The sequence below is a fragment of the Lutra lutra genome, chromosome 5 (genome assembly GCF_902655055.1).
Source record: "Lutra lutra chromosome 5, mLutLut1.2, whole genome shotgun sequence".
NCBI classification, from domain to species: domain Eukaryota; kingdom Metazoa; phylum Chordata; class Mammalia; order Carnivora; family Mustelidae; genus Lutra; species Lutra lutra.
Genome location: NC_062282.1, coordinates 70,759,893 through 70,781,551, shown reverse-complemented (window position 1 = coordinate 70,781,551; position 21,659 = coordinate 70,759,893). Strand labels below are relative to the sequence as shown.

General features: G+C 37.5%; 1 protein-coding gene across 7 annotated transcripts in view; it reads right to left on the bottom strand.

The window, feature by feature from the left end:
* Window positions 1–21,659, bottom strand: part of CDC42SE2 (CDC42 small effector 2) — a 112,244-nt gene that overhangs the window by 19,937 nt on the left and 70,648 nt on the right. For all 7 annotated transcript variants that reach the window (XM_047729899.1, XM_047729898.1, XM_047729896.1 and 4 more), the window contains one exon: window positions 14,993–15,335. In XM_047729899.1, coding sequence (XP_047585855.1) covers window positions 14,993–15,046 — 54 coding nt within the window. In that variant the 5' untranslated portion in view covers window positions 15,047–15,335. The remainder of the gene's footprint in view (window positions 1–14,992; window positions 15,336–21,659) is intronic.

Below are 21,659 nucleotides of genomic sequence, written 5' to 3'. Positions count from 1 at the left end.
TAGCTTTGCTAAAACCCTACCAAAGTTATATAACTAGCATTAGATCTTTAGTCTTCTTTTACTTCTTCACTTCAGTTATTCTGTCAATGTAAAATAGTCTCCAAGTTTATTTCAGTATTTGGTAAACAGATATAAGTTTCTGACTCTAAAGCTACCATTTACCAAAAGATCAAGAGTTGTGTTTACAATTTCATACCCTTAGCTCCTATTCTACTGATTTGGGTAACTTCTTTTTTTCATATAGTAGCTTAGGGTATTTCAGACTTACAATAATAATTTTTTATTGTTCTTAAATGATTTAAGGCAGTTTTTTAACATGTTTACCAGAAAGAATAATAGATATCCAAAGTGACCAAGTGAGATTTATTCTTGTGCATAAATAGATACAAATCTTTATAGTGGACACATGCCATTTCTTCTGCATATTTTTTGTTCTGGAAACACTAGTCTCCTTTCCTTTCAGGAAGTCATCTCTTCCCAAACCCAACCATACGATTTTGATAGGCTGCCAATGACAACAGCCCACAACCCTGATTCCAAGGGTGTGCATACAACACAAACTGTGTCAGAATCCTTCACTGGGAAGGACTAATGCAGGCAAAAGCCCTTTGCTCCTAACGGTTGTTAAACTGAGATGATGAACCTGAAGCTGAAGGCAACCATGTTTCCTATGAAGAAAAACACCCACCTCTAGTCAGAAAGTTAAGAAGTCAATGTGCCAAGAATCAAGAAAGCGACAGAGGTGGGTCAGAACAGTGCCCCAGGCCCAAGATACAGAAGTTTAAGAAGCCAGATCCAGTTTTCCCATGACTAGTAATACAGCTAATAGAACCACCTGTGGAAGTCTGGTAAGATTATAACCCAAAACCACCCCATTAATAGGTTAGGTGCAAAGTGAAGAGAAACCAAAAGTGAGATACTGCAGAGACTAAAAAAAAAATCTGCCCTGGGTGCCTGGGTGGCTCAGTGGGTTAAAGCCTCTGCCCTCAGCTCAGATCATGATCCCAGGGTCCTGGGATCGAGCCCCGCATTGGGCTCTCTGCTCAGCGGGGAGTGGGCTTCCTCCTCTCTCTCTGCCTGCCTCTGCCTACTTGTGATCTCTCTCTGTCAAATAAATAAATAAAAATCTTTTAAAAAGAAAAAAAAATCTGCCCTTCAATAACTAGTAGCCTACTTTAAAATCTGTATTCTTATATTTAGGTCAAAACTTCCAAAAATAGTAAGACTTTTCAGTATACAAGTTATATTATATCTTCTACTCTGGGGCAATAAGTGATAATTCTGTTCCTCTGGTTTCTAGATCTTGGTACACTCACTGGAATGCCAGCACTAGCCCTCAGGTCAAAAGGCTTATATTAAGGAGACATTTCAATAAAAGATGAGATCCAAACTACATATCACCCAGCTAGAGTTACAAGCAAGGGATTCTCTCAAAGTACCAAAAGGCAGGATATTTCATGCTAGAAATATTTACCAATGGTGGATTACTGAAAATGAACTCAAAATCCAATCCTAAGTAGAGACCTCTTTATTTTGCCCTTTAGAGTTTAATAGATAACTAACCTGTAACAGATGAGAGGTTTGAAGGAGACCCCCAATTTTTTTAAAAGATTTTATTTATTTTATTATTTATTATAAATAAATATTTTATTTATTTATTTCAGTTCAGGAACTGTTCCTGTATTGTTACTTTGGTAATTTATTCTTGAAGGAATTCTAAAGAGCAGGGCGTGAGGCTGCTTCTTGTCAGTATCCCCCTCTGTAGGCAACTAGGTTGTGGCTGTCGCTTAGCCAATTCCTACTCTATCAACCACTTTTTATTATCTCTCTTCCATGGTAATTACCTCTTTAACCTCTTTCTCTTTGTGAATTTTATCTGTTCATACCTTTTTGTTTTTTAAATTCCTTTAATGTGGTGTAAAGTGGGTTTCAGGAGAAAAGAAATGGGGGAAGTGTGTGTGAGGAAGTCCAACATTCTCATCTTAAGTTAGGCAACTGGATCTCTCTTCCTAGTAACTGCAAACCAAGCCAAAATACTTGCGGCAAGAGACCAACTCTTCAAACCTGAAAGATCCTGTTCATTTCAAATACAATGTACTTAGAAATAATCAATGGAGATAAAAACAAGAAAAGGCAGAAAGAAATATTTTTAAATGAGAGGAACCCACAATTTATCAACTCAATATTCATTATTATAAGAGCACTCTGTAAGCCAGGCACTACACTAAGCACTTTACATAAATTATCTTATTTGACATACTTAACCTATTATCTATTTTAATATATTCAATCCTAGGAGTTAGGATTATTACTCCTATTTTTCCTATCATTATTCCTATTTGCAAATGTTTAATCTCCTCAAAGTCAAAGAATAAGTAAGTACTGGCACTGGAATTCAAACCCTGATCTGAACAACTCTAAACCCCCCAGAAATCCAGGTATCATAAAAAAAAAAGGGGGGCAATTTGTTTTTTCATAACTACCCTTAACTTTGGGGGGGAATTTGTTTTTTCATAACTACCCTTAACTTTGGGGTTCCTAAAAATGAGATCAACTTCCCATAGCTGACTACTACTGAAAGCAAATTTCTCTTATGTTCTTATGTTCCTTACTAATTTTACCTGTTCTTAAAGTAGTCAAGAATATGGTACCTAGTAATAGCTTTTCTGTGTTAAATGAAAAGAAAGTTCTGTTTACTTAATCTATATGCAGAACTCACTCAGCTAATACTTTTTCCAGTATTTTAATGCCTTTTGAATATATTCATATATGAGTACATGCAGAAGTACTTGTGTATGTTAAGATCCCAGTAAGGAAATTACCCAGGTAGACACTGCAGTAACAAAAAAAACATACAAAGAGGGACAGAAGGAAAAATGCAAAGAAGGAATGAAAATTACAGATATGTATATCATTAAGTTAATATATATGAAAGTATTTGAACTAAGAGGGTCTATAAAATGGTAGATAGTAATTAACATTTGATGGTAAGGATAGCCTTTTAAAATGTTGAAACTGCTGACTTCATCTTATTAAAACTACTGATGTGCATTTGCATACTTTCATAATTCAACTTCATATCCAATACATTATTCATTTCCATTTGGATATAAGTTGGAAACACACACTAAAAAGTAAACCAATCGTAAAATGCAAAGGCTCTACCATTAACTCATTAGTCTCAACTTAGTTTACTAGTTAAGAGAGTTTCCAAATCTGCATGTCAGCACAAAAAAGCATTTGACTAGATGTCTGTACAAAAATTACTTTCAGTTCACAAATAAAAACAGAAAAATCACAAACAACACCTTACCTTCTAAAACAGAGGAATTTAAGCAGAAAATTTGCTTTTCGATGAACTAAAAGAAAGTTCATTGTACAAAAGCAAATGGAATATTAAGTACCAGAAATGTCTTATCTAAAAAATCAGAAGAATTTGTACTATGTACAAAGGTGCTAAGGGACTTTAGTACCTTTCAGCGTACTTGGGACTTGAGATAACAGCTGAGATCTTACAATCTGCTGCTGTTGAAACTTATCTGTAATATTTTCTACCCATTACAAACAAGTTTTTGTTTAAAGATTTAAAGATTTTTGTTTATTTACTTGAGAGAAAGTAAGTGAAAGAGAGAAAGAGAGAGATTGAGAGTGCAGAGAGGCAGAGAAAGAAGCAGCCTTGCCGCTGAGCAGAAAGCCCAATGCAGTGCTCAATCCAGGACCCCAGGATCATGACCTGAGCTGAAGGCAGACAATTAACTAACTGACTGAGCCACCCAGGAGCCTACAAATAAGTTTAAAGTAGAGAAGGATAAGAAACAGAATGGTTTTTTCTATGTTTTTACATCAGTGAGAAACATATTCTTAAGAAGTGCTTCTAAAAATGTTCAAAATACTAAAAACATAAGTATCTATCCCAGATAATTATTACAATACCACTATAGCATGAGGTTCCAGAAAATATTTAAATTCTAATTTCTCCTTAATCACAGAGTACGTAAGATTTGTATAAACACTTCATTTTTCTACAATAGTGAATAGCTTGTTACCTGCCTGGTATACTCACTTTTTAAAAATTTTTAAAATAATAAAATTTATGATCCTTAACAGTATTCTTTTCTTTCCTGTTTGTATATAATACAAAGACAATGTGAGAATCAGAACCCAATCCACACTAACTCTAGACATATAAAGACTTACTCTTCTCCATTCTTGCTGTTTTCTGGGTTTAAAAAACCCTAAGATTCAATAAAAGAAAACAAAATTTATGCTGCTATTTTAGAAGGGCCTTTATTTTCGCATTTTAAAAATTTACCACCTTGGGGCACCTGGGTGACTCAGTCAATTTAGCATCTCCCTTCGGCTCAGGTCATGATCTTAGATGATCAGGTCATGATCTAGGATGAAGCCCCAAGTCAGGCTTCCTGCTCTGCAGGGAGTTTGCTTCTCCCTCTCCCTCAGCTCCTCCCTCCCGCTTATGAGCACTTACTCACACTCTCTCTCAAATAAATGAAATGATACAGACTTTCACACTACTTACACAAATGACACAAGTTATAAATGAAGACATGTTTTCTAAATAAACCCAACAATATCCCAGATGTGATCAGCTGATTTGCAAACAACAGACCTTTTAAGAAATGTTTCAGTATTCCTATAAGTAGCTAGTTAACATAAGCTCACATTACTTAACATGACCTCCTAGATGAGGAAGACTTTCTTTATAAACATAAGGATATGGATTTTCTAACTAGCATAAAGAAAAAAAAAATGGATTATTTGTCATATACATACATACTTTTTAATTATTTGACCACAATGGGCTTTTTCCCCTCCTGGTTCATACAAAAAATTCTTCCTTTCTTTTCCTTTTCGTAGTATTTTTAAGATTTATCTAAATGTATCTTTTTAAAAAATATTTTATTCATTTGAGATAGAGAGTGAGAGCATGTGAGTCAGAGAGAGAGCACAGTGGGGTTGGGGGGACAGATTCTCTTCTGAGCAGGGAGCCTGCTGCAGAGCTGGATCCCAGAATCCTGGGATCATGACCTGAGCCAAAGGCAGATGCTTAACCGACTGAACCATCCAGACACCCCTATCTAAATGTGTCTTTTCTGTACACTTAGAGAAGTGATCTTATCCTAGAATAAAAGTAGAATGTGCTGATGAACAAAGTTTCAAGAGCTGAATTGGGGAATTCTATTTTAAGAAATCTCTGATCTGTGTATAATCCTGAGGCTCCCAACTGAAGAGTCGAAAAAAGTCAGGTTACTTTTCACTCCTTTACATTAAAATCCAAGAAAACATACCACGGTTAAAACTTCCAAGAGATGCCATTACTTTTCTTCCAGACTGATAAAAATGTAAAAGTCTGTCAATACCATATATTCATGAGGATATGGAACAATGGGACACTCAAAATACTGGTGGAAAAACTGACCACAACAAATTAAAACAACAAATTAAAATAATTTGGTCTGGCATGGTAAAAATTACTGCCCTTAGACTTTAAAGCCACCGATTCCACTTCTACGTATATACCCTAAAGAAACTCAAATACGTATTCACCAGACAACACACTCACAGAAAGGCACAAGAAGGTTACTGCTAACAACTCAGATTTTCAAAAGGCCGATAGTGGATAAATATATTATGGTGTAGTCATATAAGAAAATTTGCAAGAAAAATGAAATTTAGTTACCTGGGTGAACATGGACCCATCTCAGAAAGTTAATATTTGAATTAAAGAAGAAAACATAAAACTACATCCAGAAGAACCCTATTCATTTCAAGTTAGAATAGGTAAACTAAATTACACTGTTTAGGGATACATACATAGATGGTAAAATAAAAAAACAGATGTAAGTGATTACTCTAAGACCCAAGGTAGTGTTGCCTCCAACTGTTGGAGCAGGGGTGTATTTGGAAAGCACATTAGGAAGCTTCTAGGATGTAATGACCCATTTCTTAATTTAGGTAATATTTTCTTCCTAATATTTTTGTTTCATAATTATTATACTGTATGTTTAGATGTAAAATAAACTTTTAAATTATTGATTTTCTGGTGTAAAAGTAGTGTGGTTATGTTAAATAACAGTCATTTACAGGAATAAATACTGACATACTTATGGATAGAAGTATATAATACTTGGTAGTGGTGTTCAAAATAATAAAGGCAAAAGTGGATGAAGTAAGATAAAATCACTTAAGAAATGAAACTGTTGAAGCTGAAAGATGGGTGCATGGAATTCATAACCTACTGTCTACATTTAATACTTACTACCTTTGCTGTTGTTCTCCCCCTTTTTAAAGATGTATTTAATTAGAGAGAGAGAGAGCACAGAGCAGGGGGAGGGCCAGAGGGAGAACAGCCTCGTGGGACTCAATCCCAGGACCCTGAAATCATGACCTGAACCAAAATCAAGAGTCAGAAGCTTAACCAAATGAGCCACCCCTGCCCTGCACGTCCCACTGTTACCCCTTTTTAAGTAACAAAAGATGGCAGCAATCATCAATGGCTTGCTAAGAAATAGCTTGCTGACTCTGAGGAATAAAGAACTCCAATCTAAACAAAGATCAATTTAAGAAAAGCAATAAGCAAAAAAAACTAACATTTACAAACTTATAAAAGCATTGTAACCTCTGAAAAGAAATGGCTTTCTACTATCTTCCTCCACTCATCTCCAAACTTGAACTCACATGAATTGTTATGGACACTAACTACAGGGCCTCCTGATTGGTTAAGGGCAAAAACTTTCCACTCTATCCTCATGTCAAGAGCCTTTCTAACTTGTCTTTAAGCACATCTACACAAATTCTGCTTTCTCCTCAGGATATTAAGTACACAGGGAATACAAACCACCACACCCCAAAGCAGGTGACTCTGAGGAAACACGGTGGCTACTCCTGAGACAGGGCATAAAATAGTCTCAGGAAACAATTTTTTTTTTAATTTTATTTATTTCAGAAAGAGAGAGCATGAGAGGGGAGGTCAGAGGGAGAAGCAGACTCCCTGCCGAGCAGGGAGACCGATGCAGGACTTGATCCCGGGACTCCAGGATCATCACCTGACCTGAAGGCAGTCACCCAACCAACTGAGCCACCCAGGCGCCCCATCAGGAAACATTTTAATCAGTCCTCTGCAATACCTTTCTAAAAAGTAGGGATATTTTTCATGTCTCAACAGATAAGGATAATTGCCTTTTTATTAAGTAATTCATCTATTAAGTGTTTTGAGATTCCTGTGATTATATAACATGATTTTAAATGTACTTAAATCGGAAGTATGTACATTTTTGTTTTCAGAAAAAGGAATGAAGATAACACTTTTACCATACTCGCACTGCATATGTGGCATACAGAATGTGCTTCAGAAAAAGAGGAACTTCGTTCTAAATGAACATACCACCTGAGGTCACAGAATAAAGCACCTCTGAAGAAGCACCACATTTGAGTAAGTGCTCCTCGACTTTACATAAAGCACCTGAAATCATACAGCACCCTTAGCTAGTTTCCTCTAGAGCCTTCCACAGAATTGTTAGTTCTCCTCTCAGGCTGCAGTCACGGCTTTGATGCTCGTCAGGATGTCTACAGTCTTCTTTCAATTCCTAAACATCTAGTGACACATGCCATCCTCCTCCCAATTCCTCAACCATTTCCCTTGAAGAAACCTCAAGCACGGGGCGCCTGGGTGGCTCAGTGGGTTAAGCCGCTGCCTTCGGCTCAGGTCATGATCTCAGAGTCCTGGGATCGAGCCCCGCATCGGGCTCTCTGCTCGGCAGGGAGCCTGCTTCCTCCTCTCTCTCTGCCTGCCTCTCTGCCTACTTGTGATCTCTCTGTCAAATAAATAAATAAAATCTTAAAAAAAAAAAAAAAGGAACCTCAAGCACTTGAGAACACTGAGCACAATGTTTAGTTTTGGTGTGGCCTGTCCAGCATCATCACACACATACAAACATACAACTGTAGGTTAAAACTGTATCAGAACAACAATAAAAACAACAAAAATGGCAGAAAGAAAAGCTATGGAGGGAATAAACAACCTTACTGCAGAACACTCTATAGGCTGATCAAGGATTGCCGACTGAGTTTACAATAAGGGAGTAACTCACCAGCCCCGAGTGTGACAGTATAGTCAATAAAGGCTCACTCGCAGTCTGGGCTTACAGGAACATTCAAACCACTAGAAAAAGAGTATGTTCTGGGGAGCCTGGATGGCTCAGTGGGTTAAAGCCTCTGCCTTTGGCTCAGGTCGTGATCTCAGGGTCCTGGGATCGAGCCCTGCATCGGGCTCTCTGCTCAGTGGTGAGCCTGCTTCCCCCCTCTCTGCCTGCCTCTCTGCCTACTTATGATCTCTGTCAAATAAATAAATAAAATCTAAAAAAAAAAAGGAGTATGTTCTACTTGATATTTTTGCTCAAAACCATTCAATGATTTCCCATTTCATAAAGAACAGATACCATAAAGTCTTTTCATGGCCTGAAAGACCACACGTGAATAGGCCCTTAGCAATTTCTGTGAACTCATCTCCAAGCACCATCCCCCGTGCTTATAGCCACTTGGCCTTCTCTGATGCTATACACACACACGCACTGCACTCTCTAGTCTGACTAGAAAATCATGTGCCTTATTCCCTTACATCCTTGCTTAAATAACACTTCACCAGAGAGGTCTTCACTGTACAACCTTAATACCCCTATTTCTCCTTCTTGATCTTCATTCCCTGCTTTCCTTTTCCAAAGAGCATTTATCATCACTTGACATCACATACACTTATTCATTCACTAAGTTTCTCCTTCACTAGAATGAGAGCCATGATGGGAGAAACAATGTCTGCTTTACTCATTGTTATTTCATCAATACCCAGCTCACTGCAGAAATCCTGGAGCATTCGTATATGCACGAACTTATATGACTATGTGTGTATGTCTAAGTAAAGTAACACATTTCAGAGACAAACAGCATTACAAAATATCATAAAATGAAATGAAAAGTGGGGGAAGGTTGTAATTAATATTCATTGTTTTTGAGGATACCTTAGAAGTTTATTACCTTGATTGTGGTGATGGTAACACAAGTGCGTACATATGTCCAAATTCATTAGATTGTATACATGAATTATTTGCAGTTTTTGGTATACCAATTATACTTTAATAAAAATCCACCAGTACTCCAACGTGCAACAATAAGTAAAAAGGTTAAAAATCGAAAGGTATCAGAAAGGTAAATCAAAAGGTTATCAGAAAGGTAAAGAATCAAAAAGGTAAATAATCACTATAAACCTATAAAGAGCTGCCTATCTTTTCATTTTTAAAAAAAATTAAATCGCAAGGCAGCAACCACCCACTTTTAAATTTCTAACTTTAGCTATAATTAGCAACAACAACTACAGCATTTATAAAATACAGTTAACTTGAAAAGTTTGGATTGCCAAGACTCAAAAAAACTGGGACTCTATTATACTTTGTACTCTGCTGTGCTAAACTGAACGAGTAGGAAGAAAAAGTATGATTCTTATGCCATGTCACAGAAAAATGCATTCTGTTTTCTTCCCATACTGGGTTGTTTCTTTTTCACACATGGAATGTGCAAGAGTAGGGGGTGGCAAAGAACAAGTAGGAGAGTTGGCATTCAACACTTCATTTCAGAAAATACTTTAGAAAACTTTAGAGATGACCAAGCAGCTTTCAAAAAAGGCACTCTTGATACTGTCTTATAGAACTGCAAGGATATTAAAAAAATAATAAAAAAAAAAAAATAAAATAAATAAAATAAAATAAAATAAAAAAAGAACTGCAAGGATATGTTTTTGTAAACTATAAACATATGTAAAATTATTAGGGCATCCTTTAAATGTTTTTCTGATGCCAATAAGCTATTATTCTTGTACTGTAATAACCACATGGCCCTGTTAAGTTTTGTGTTATTTTTCTCAGCAGGCCAAAAAGAATAAAAAAATCACATGCCCATCTAACATTTACGGAGTACTTCACACAAATATGTATTAGTCAACCGTACCACAGTACTGACACGTTATATGTATGCAAAAAACTGAAGCTATAAATCCTTCATGTAGCAGAAAATGTATTTCTAAAGTCTCATATTTGTAATTCCAAGGCCTTCTGTTCCTGGTGTTTGCACTCCTAATCTATATTTTCCTATTTTAGCTACTAGTGACTAAACCTACATCACATAATGCAACAGGACTCACTTTATTATACCCATTACAAATACTAGTCATGAAAAAAATCAATCTTTTCTTTTTGAGTTGACATTTTAATTATAACCCCATTGGAAAGTTTGACAGTAGAATGTGAGCTCTGAAAATTATTATTACATTGTCTTGAGGAATTAATAACTCTAAAATGTCAGTTTTGAGTGATAACAGTAAATTATAAAGAAAAACTTATGGAACTCCTTTTTATTTCCTGATGTACCATGAGTATTCATCATAATTTACTTGATTAAAAATACCCAAACAATGGGGCGCCTGGGTGGCTCAGTTGTTAAGCAGCTGCCTTAGGCTCAGGTCGTGATCCCAGGGTCCTGGGATTGAGCCCCACGTCAGGCTCCCTGCTTGGCAGAAAGCCTGCTTCTCCTTCTCCCACTCCTTCTGCTTGTGTTCCCCTCTCACTGTGTCTCTGTCAAATAAATAAATAAACAATCTTTAAAAAAAAAAAAAAAGAATACCCAAACACTAGAAAAACACAAAGTGGAAAAAATCAATCTTAAAAAAATAAAGCAATACTGGGGCGCCTGGGTGGCTCAGTCGGTTGAACATCCAACTCTTAGTTTTGGCTCAGGTCACGATCTCAGGATTGTGAGATCCAGCCCCGGAACTGGGCTCTGTGCTCATGCAGAGTCTGCCTGGGGTTCTCGCTTTCCCTCTCGTCCCCCTGCTCTCCCCTATGCTCTCACACTCTCTAAAATACATAATACATAAATAAATCTTAAAAAGAAAAAAAAATTTAAAAAATCTTAAAAAAAAAAAAGCAAAACAAAATACTGGTTTCTGATGTGGCACATAAAGAGTTTGTAAGGTTTCACTCCCATCCACACACAAGAAAAATGTTGAACTAACTAAAAACCACCAACTCTTCTCAGATCCATAGAGAACCTAGATCACAGAGAGAATCATTGCTTCCAAAACCAGACAGACAGACACAGAAAATCACAACTTATGGGAACAGAAACTCAAGATGAGAAACTTCCAGGTATCCAGGACCAGTGCAGGAAAATGTAAACTGTATCTGATGAATTAGTGGAAGAGGAATGTATATGAATTTAAGGGTTAAAAGCCACGGGGTGGGGGGAGTCTTAGGTTTACCTCCAGGAATTCCACCCTATTCTCAAGAGAAGATGAGAGAAACATCTCCTTGTGCTTCAGCCAAGAAAAAGGAAATACAAACATTTCTCAGTAAGGCAGGCCATTCTGTTCTTAACAAAGCCAACCCTTGGTACACCTGGGTGGCCCAGTCAGTTAAGCATCTGCCTTCAGCTCAGGTTATGATCCCAGGGCCCTGGAATCCAGTTCCAGATCAGGCTCCCTGCCAGGCGGGGCACCTACTTCTTCCTCTTCCACTCCCCTTGCTTATGCATGAGTGTAGGAGCTCTCTCTTTGACAAGTAAGTAAAATCTTTAAAAAACAAAACAAAAGCCAACCCTCAAGACACACACTTCTACCAGAGCTAATGGGCTGGGGTTTTACCAGGAACTAACCAACTCCTGGGAAGGGAATTATCCAATCCCAGACCCCCACTCCACCCCTGCAGTTTAGCCTTCCATACAGAGAAAGAGAAATACCTAATTCCAACCCCTTCTAAGGTTTTTGCTTCAACCAGGGAGTTCAAAACAAAACACTAAAAAGCACTTCCCTGAGTAACAGCCCAGGGGCACAGATTCACTAAAAAACCCAAACCCAACCACAACAGCACATAATGCTTCCCCTTCCCCCAAGCCTTATCAACACATCAATAAGGCTTCACAGTAAAAGGACAGAACTGAAAGGAGACATCTCAGACCTTTTTTAAGAAGTCTCCAAGCAAACCCAAAGAAAACAAGGCACAAAAACAAGGACACCACTGGAAATTTTATCCTGACACCTATAGCTTCAGTAATCACAGCCCAATACTACTATAGATAACATAAAACCTCATGCTAAAACCTCATGTTTACCTTAGTTCCTTTACTCAGTGTTACCCTATACCTGACTTTTGAAAAAATTTTACAAGGCATACTGAAACAATATGGCAACAGATTTTTTAAACTCCTTAATTTAAAAACTGTTGAAAATTAAATCCTTGATAGTATCATGGATAACAAATTATACACAATAACTTAAATGTACAGGTAAACATATATTCGTAAACATATATACCCATATTATGCTTTATTTAGAATCTGTCCCATTTCCTTTCTCCCTTTCCCACACATCACTGGAAATACTCAACATTAAGCTGGAGACCTCAGTCAATGCAATAAGACACCAGGATAAGACATTCACTCATGAGGAAAAAGACTTAAAAAAAAAAAAAAAAAAAAAACCTGTCACCATACAAAGGTATTTTGAAAATATAAACTATTCAGTAAGATGCATGGTTAAGAAAATTAGTGGATAAATATTATTCATTTCCTATATACTATTAAAATTCTCTTAGGAAATGTAATTAAAGAACAGAATTTGATTTACAACAGTAAGAAAAAACCCAAAATACTTAGAACAAATCTAGTAAGAAATGTGTATAATTTAATGATAAAATTTTTAAGCTTTACTGAAAGAATAGAAAGGGACTATATAAAACATATATATATGCTTTGTTTTGTTTTGTTTTTAAGTATTTTCTTTATTTGACAGACAGAGATCACAAGTAGGCAGAGAGACTGGGGGAGAGAGAGGAAGGGAAGCAGGCTCCCCACTGAGCAGAGAGCCTGAAGCTTGATCCCAGGACCTGGAGATCACACCTGAGCCAAGGCAGAGGCTTTAACCCACTGAGCCACCCAGGTGCCCCAAACATATGCCATGTTTCTTAAAGGGATGGTTCAGAATTTTGAAGACATCAAATCTCACTCATTTGCACCTACATATAACACAACTGTAAAGTAAGCACCTACAGGATTAAAAATAAGCATTACAAAATACTTCATATAGAGAGAAAAGATAGAGAAAGACCTGATAAGGAACCACAGAACAACAAGCCAGCTCACAAGACATTACCAATACTGTTGAAAAAGATCCATGAAAGAGATTTCCTTTATGATACAGCAAAAATTTACTTAGTAACTACAGCAGTTAAAACAGTATGGTAGTGGCACAGGTGTAAACACATGTACCAAAAAAATAAAAGACTTCAGGAATGGACCCTTCAAATATATGAAAACACGGTTTTTAGCAAAAGTGACATTTGAAAAAACTCCTAAGAAGATTATTTAATAAACTGTCTTTAGGTAGCTGATTAGCATGAACGATTAGACCCCTGCCTCACACCACAAAGAACAATCTTCCCTATTCTATGGGCTAAAGAGCCAAATGTGAAAAACAAAATTATAAAAGTTGTAAAAGGGCAAATGGCAGAGTAAGTAGCACAAGGATTCTGCAACAAATGCATTGGCAGGATCTGTCTGATACAACTACTTTAGAACTCTGGAGTCTGTTCAAGGCTTGCAGCCTCCAAGGAAAGACCTGGAAAATAAACTACATTTAATTTCAGTCAATTTCAGCTCTTACTACAGTAGCACTACATCCCCACCCACTCCTAGCTGTTTCCTAGAGCGGCTTAACGCACATCTTGTGGAACCAGGATGGGCAAAAATGAACCTCTCCTTCAATTACCTGTGCTTTTCATCATGAAGGAGCAAAGAGGGGCAGCCTTTGCACTTCCCCCTCTAGTTAATCACTTGCAGGGGATTTAAAAACCAGCACCCTTTCTCCTCTCCCTCCAACCCCCGACATTTTTCACTTTTTCCCCCTTTGGGAGCCAGACATGAAAAACTAGGATGTTCAAAAAACTCTGCATACCTGAGGAAAATTAGAAAGGGACTGCATATGCCCAGGAACAGGCTCTAAAAATATTTGAGGAGATGTCAAGATTACACCTCATTTTTCCATTTATGTTCTTACAAATGTAAATGAGACAATATAAAGTCACTTATTCAGCCAGCCAGCTAACCAACTGGCATGTAAAGCTACATGCTCCAAGATAATAGATTTGCTCCTGAAAATACAAAGTAAATATGGTCAGGACCCCCAAAGAACTAAAAATGTGGTGGAAAAACTGTAGGACAGTTATTTACCGTAAAGAAGTTCTAGGCTATAATAGAAAAATAAAGTAAGGAGCCAGTGGGAATACACGAGGTAATGGCTAAGTCAGGAAAAAGCTGAAGATCTGACAGAGGTGACATTTGATCGAGGCATCTTAGCAGATGAACAGAAAATTAGAGTTGGAGGGCAAGATTTGGCAACAACAATATGAGTGCGCAGGTTAGAAGGCACAAAAGCAGGGCATGCACCAAAAATTCACCTAAGACCCATTACTATCTACAGAACTTTGAGCAAAGACTGTATCCATTCCAGTTGAATAAGGTAATGTTATCTTCCTTGGATGGTAGCTGAGAGGAAAAAGAAGTGGTAGGTTCAGAATGATGTGAACAATCTGGCTGCCACATCTTTTACCCAATGACTTTCAAGGCTGACTCCACTGTTTTACTTCAAGCTGGGGTGTCAACCTCTCACTGTTCCTCTAGAAGCCGTCTATTTGGTAGAGGAGACAATCTCCTCAGTCATGTATAATGTCTAGCACAGTTCTTAACACACAGTATTTACTCAAAGTTTTTTCTCTCTCCTTTTTTAACCAGATGTTCAGAGTTCCATGAACTACTTTCTGACACTTCTTAGATCTGCCCTGCAATTACCACCAGGGGCCTGACTCCCAGCTTGAGAACCAGTGGTACATTTAATAAGCACCCCACCCAATCTGTACACATATTACTTCATACTTACAGGCTGAGGCTGTTCTGCAATACAGCAGTTGAAACACAACCAGAATTCACTCATGCTTACAGTCCACAGTATAAATGAGCACCAATGAAGTTTTCAAATCTTGGCTCAGGAAACTTCACAAAGCAAGCTCCTTGATATGCTGAATGTCCAATGATGCTAAAAAAATAATTTTATTACTTCTCTGTGTTCTTGTTCCTGGAAGTCAAGTATCTTATACAGTCAATTTAATGAAGAAAGTCAATCTGTTTTCCTTTCTTTCCTTCTTGTTCTACAGAGACTCGCTTCTCAACCACCAGGAAGGTACAAAAATTGTTGTCTTGACGCAGGGCGTCTAACAGGTAGTCTAAAAAGAAGGAAAAATAGAAGAAAATAAGTACTTATCCTTAGATGCTTTTTTTTAAACTCTGTGACAAAATTAAAAATATTTCCCCAAAAAGTAAGCATTGAAAAAAAACCACAAAATTTTAATAAACTGATATCCAATAAAATTTTCTGAATACTCTTGAGTGTCCGGTATTAGGAATATAGCAGTGAAATAAGAAATCCTTGACTTCACAGGGCATCCTATTTTATGACTATAAAATTCTGAATTATTCTAATAACTTTATTTTTTTAAATCACTAACTAGAACACCAAGATAGACATACAAAAGTCTGAAATTCCAAGAGAATTTTTATTTTCATACAGGTTTCTTCACCTGAACTTCTGTTCTCAAAGATAACCCAGAAAGTAACTGGTAGAGCAATCAACTCCTCTTAGATAATTAAGTTGCTGTTTAACTCATCAATAACCATAAACAAAAGTAGCAGCCTCTCCAATGAAGTTGAAATTGAACATGAAAGATGGACAGGGTCTAATTTTGGCTTCATTTTGTGAATTAAGACATTAGATTCCTGCCACCACCATCACCAGAATCAGTGTCAGTAAAAACAGTTTATATCCCACTGGTAGCCAACCAAGATGATTCATTCAGAATCATGTCAGGCAATTTTCTATGTGGAGCTGGGCAAAGAGTGAACCTATGCTTTCTTCGTGACGCCAAAGCTGTTGACTTTAAGAAAGGCCTTAGCCCAGTAAATTCCAAACTTCATGTAGATGATTGTTCTGAGATAATGCTGACAAGCATAGACAAGAGAGGAGAGCAAGTCTAGAGGACATGAACCTCTACTTCCACTCATCCCTAAGACCAGTTTGACCTATGAGCCTGAGCTTCGGTTTTGTGAGGCTGTGTTTCTCTCTCTTGATCCTGAAGCTACACTGAAGTGGATTTCTATCACCTGCAGCCTAGTACAATCAGCTGGTAAAGATGTCCACTAGACCCCTGGATGTACAGTTCTGAAGCCAATGAAATTCTGCTGGAATTACCAGCAGATCATAAATTAAGACATGAATCCTAAATTCTTTTCCTTTTTAAGATTTATTTATTTCAGAGAGAGAGAAAACGGGGGAGAGGAAAGAGGGGCAGAGGGAGAAGGAGAGAGAACCCAAGTTCACCAACACTGAACTGACTGAGCCATCCAAGCGCTGTTGCATCCTAATTTCTAAAGAAAGCTGCATCATGAAAAGCAAAGAGGGCCTAATAGAGAACTTTAAGTAATAGAATCATTTAACTATAGGTAGAGGGAAAAAAGTCCACCAAGAATATTTGGGTATTACCACAAAGAGAGACTGGGGAGGAAAACCAGTTAATGTGGTGTCACTGGAGCCTCTTTCAAGGAGGAAGTTGTGAATAGTATTAACTGCTAAGGAAATAGCAAAGACAGAGAAATGTCCATCAGAATGGGCAGAAGAAACTAGGTGGCCCTGGCTACATCAGTTTCACTAAAGTAGTGTAGGCAGAAATCAGATTGAGTAAGTTGAGGAGTGAGTGAAGGGAAAGAAGCAGAGTCAACAAATGTAGGAAATATTTCCCAGAGAAGACATGGTAGGGTGGTAGATACAGGGAAGAAAAAAGCCATCTGGGAATGAAAAGATCAAAGATCAAAGATGCATTAACCAGATTACTCAAAGAGGTATTAACATTTTTGTCCCAAGTCATCAGATACCACATATTTACAAATCTCTGAAAAAGATACCATACATTTATAAGCTATGCCAACTATAAATCAGTAAAGACAGCTAGCTACATTATAGGATCACCGACCCTGAACACTAAGAGAAATAACATTCTTTCGTGTTCTCCAAAGCCATGACTGGAAATGTGGTAAGACATAAATGACAGTCATTTTTGTATTTGTATGGATGAAAATCTTCAATAACATAAATGCATATATGTTTAATGTCACAAATGTGGGACTCTGTTTCCACAGAGCTCAGTGGACAAGTGCCCTAACATACTACAGGAAAATGACAGGTTAAGACTTAAGCCTATGTGCAAGAAGGAAGAAAATTTACATTCTTGCCATAGTTAAAATTGAGAACCTGGAAGATTTATTTATTTATTTTTTAAAGATTTTATTTATTTGACAGACAGAGATCACAAGCAGGCTGAGAGGCAGGCAGAGAGAGAGAGGAGAAAGCAGGCTCCCCGAAGAGCAGAGAGCGTGACGCGGGGCTCGATCCCAGCATCCTGGGATCATGACCTGAGCCAAAGGCAGAGGTTTTAACCCACTAAGCCATCCAGGCGCCCCTGGAAGATTTATTTTTAAGCAGGGATGAATATTCCTCATCTCACCCAAACTTCCAAAACAAAGAAGTGGCAATGTTGTAACTGACTTTGTCCAATGAACTAGGTAAATACTGTGAAGGTTCAGAAGCTCAAGAGAACATTAGGTTTCACTTACTTTCTTCTTAGGAAGAATCTAAGAGGAAAGGGTAAAATTCACAATAACAGGAACATTATTTTAGTGTTGCATTGAAGAAGTTTAATTCCACCCTGATCAAAGACCTCAAGCATTAACAAGTCATTGTGCCAACTGTAAAATAAGTCATGAAGATGAAAAAAGCACAACACAGGGAATAGTCAATAATACGGCAATAACAATGGTGGTGAAACATTGTAACTACATTTCTCTCTTGATGAGCATTTTATAATGTATATAATTGCCCATTTACTATGCTGCAAGCCAGAAACTACTATGTCAACTACACTTCATTATAAAAAAAATTTTTTTTAATGAAAAAAGATGACATTGTGAAATGGAATCTTTTTTTTTTTTTAAGATTTTATTTGTTTATTCGACAGAGATCACAAGTAGGCAGAGAGGCAGGCAGGGGGGGGGGCGGAGGGAGGTGCAGGGGGCGGGGCGGTGCAGGCTCCCTGCTGAGCAGAGAGTCCAATGCGGGGGCTCGATCCCACGACCCTGATATCATGACCTGAGCCAAAGGCAGAGGCTTAACCCACTGAACCACATGAAATGAAATCTCTCTTAACCAATTCTATCTATAAAAACAAACTTTTGTTTGAAACTGAAAATTCTTTATGTTCATCATTGTTGCAACACACACATGGAAAAACTTCACATCTTTTGGATTTAAAAAATCTGGTGTTTAAAAATCTATGGCTTGGGGCACCTGGGTGGCTCAGTGGGTTAAAGCCTCTGCCTTCTGCTCAGGTCATGATCCCAGGGTCCTAGGATCGAGCCCCATATCGGGCTCTCTGCTCAGCAGGGAACCTGCTTTCCCCTCTTTCTCTGCCTGCCTCTCTGCCTACTTGTGATCTCGGTCTATCAAATAAATAAAACTTAAAAAAAAAATCTATGGTTTAATTTACTCTAGTTTCTTATCTACATATAAAGGCAGGCAAATTTGTTTTTTACTTGGAAATTGTGTTTTCCAGAAAGCATCTTCAAATATTAATTTTGGATGGGGAGGTGTAGTTTCTTCTTTTTAAAAAATTTATTTGAGAGAGAGAGGGTGAGAACAGAGGTAGAGGGAAAGTGAGAGTGAGAAGCAGACTCCCCGCTGAGAAGAGCCTATGTTGGACTCAATCTCATGACCTGAGCCAAACGAAGGCAGACGCTTGACCAACTGAGCTACCCAGGCATCAACTTCTTCTTTTTAACTAAATGTTCTTTCTGTTTAATACTAAAATAAATAGCTTCCTAATATACAATCTGTAATACTTTATCACTTATCACCCTGCATTGTTCCAAATTCAAACCTCCTTCCCATTTAGAACAAAGCTATTCATTAACTTGTGAATTTTAAAATATACAATTTCCCACTCACATGTATCTGGGAAAATGACATTCACAAGACCTCCTCTTCTCTCATGTTCAGTTGAAGAATGATTTTTAAAAGTGAAATAATTTGGGGTGCCTGGGTGGCTCAATGGGTTAAAGCCTCTGCCTTCAGCTCAGGTCATGATCCCAGGGTCCTGGGATCGAGCCCCACATCGGGCCTCTGTCTTTGGCTCAGGGTCCTAGGATGGAGCCCCGCATCGGGCTCTCTGCTTAGCAGGGAACCTGCTTCCCTTCCTCTCTCTCTGCCTGCTTCTCTGCCTACTTGTGATCTCTGTCAAATAAATAAATAAAATCTTTTAAGTAATAAATAAATAAATAAAGTGCAATAATTTGTGCCTCATTTTGGGAAATAAGAGAGACAGGATATACAGCTTAAGTTATTTCCACCGAGATAATCAATCTGGTGAAATGTACTTTCAAACTAAGCAGATGTTTGCAACTCCACACCTCTGTATTTGTTAAGTAAATATATAAATCTAAAAATGTCTCAAACATGCCTTGGAATGTCATGCCAATACATTTCCATCTTCCTGCTTTTCTAAACGAACTTCTTTGTCAGAATTATTTTTCAAACGTATATAGACTTGAAACATTTATATATGAACTTGAGAGAAGTATTAAATTTATCACAATATCCCTAGTAATATATAAACTTCAATTACTTTCATTTCTTAAGCTGACAGGTGCTTAAACATCTCCACTCTGAAAACCTTATACTTTTAAAATCTTAAGACAATGAAAGGAGTGTCACCTTGCAATATCAACGTCTAAACTTGGCTTAAAACACAGTTCAGCACATCCCACACATATATAAGGGGTCAGACTGGTCTATAGCACCAGAGGGTTATTTCACAAATGCATAGATTCACAAGACATACAATTTTAGAACAGCTTAAATTAAATTACCTAGCCATTTAGTGATTGGCAGAGATCCCTTGAATTAAAAGCTCAGTCTCCCCACTTTTAAAGAGACTGGCATGAATCAAAAAAAAAAAACCAAAAAAACAAAACCCCACAACCCTGTAGTAGTACTCTCCATCATCAGCTTTCCTCTCCTCATTCTGCACTTTTATCAGTTTTCATCTCTCTAGAGTAAACATTTAGGAATAAAAATGCTGGATCTTACGCTAATTTAATTTTAACTTTGTAAGAAACCGTTCACCCATTTTCCAAATCCACTGTACCATTCTGCACTTGTGCCAGCAATCTATGAGCATTCCCATTGTTTCACAATTGTCAGTCTTTTCAATATTGGTCATTCAAATGGTATAAAGTAGGATCTTGCTGCAATTTTAATTTGCACTCTGATGGTAACTAATGATAGTCTTAAGCTTATTGGCAATTTATCTTCTTTGGTTACATATGTTGAGATCTTTTGCTCATTTTTAATTTAGTTATCTTATTCAGTTGTGTTCTTTATATAATCTAGATAAAGTCCATTGTCCAAAATATGTACTGTAAATATCTTTTCCTGGGCTTTCTTTTTTTAAACATCTTTCGGGGTGCCTGGGTGGCTCAGTGGTTAAGCGAGAGGTCATGATCTCGGAGTCCTGGGACCTAGCCCCAAAGCCTCCTTTGCCTTCTGCCCCTCCCCCTGCTTGTGTGCTCTCTCTCTCTCTCTCATTCTTTCTCAGATAAAGAAATGAAATCTTGGGAAAGAAAAATCTTTCAAAGTGGTGTTTTTTTGTTTTGTTTTTAAAGATTTCATAGACTCTCTAGCTTCAGATACATTTCTATTTATTTATGATTCTTTCACCTGTTTTGTTTTGTTTTGTTTTGTTTTTAAAGATTTCATAGACTCTCTAGCTTCAGATACATTTCTATTTATTTATGATTCTTTCACCTGTTTCTCAACTGTTATTTCATTTTCACCATTAATATTTTCTCCCAACTATTGACTCTTAATTCAATAATCAAATTTTTATCTTTTTTTTTTCCCCCAAGATTTATTTGACAAAGAGAGACACAGTGAGAAAGGGAATACAAGCAGGGGGTGTGCCAAGCAGGGAGCCTGATGTGGAGCTCGATCCAAAGACCCTGGGATCATGACTTGAGCCGAAGGCAGACGCTCAATGACTCAGGCACCCCTAAAGATACATTCTTATAATAAGCTCTATTTATTCAGGGTTTCTCTCCCTGGTATAAAAGGCCTTGGTATCAGAGATTTAAACTTTTAGAAGGGAATGGTTGTCCATACCCTAGTTACTGCCTGAACTCGCTGCCAAATCTATTTTGCAAAAGCAAGGCTGAGGGAAGGTAATTAAAAGGCTTGAAGAATGAAAAGTGTGTGTAATTCAGGCTTCTTACTCAGGAATGGACTCTCCTATCAATCCCCTGAGAAGGTGAAAGTCAAATGAGTACAAACTGCAGTCATTTTTCTGGGTTTAGAACTAGGTAAGGCAGAGACCCTGGTAAGGCGCTCTACTCAGTGGGGAGGTGGATTCCCCCTCTCTCTGCCTGCCTCTCTGCCTGTGATCTCTCTG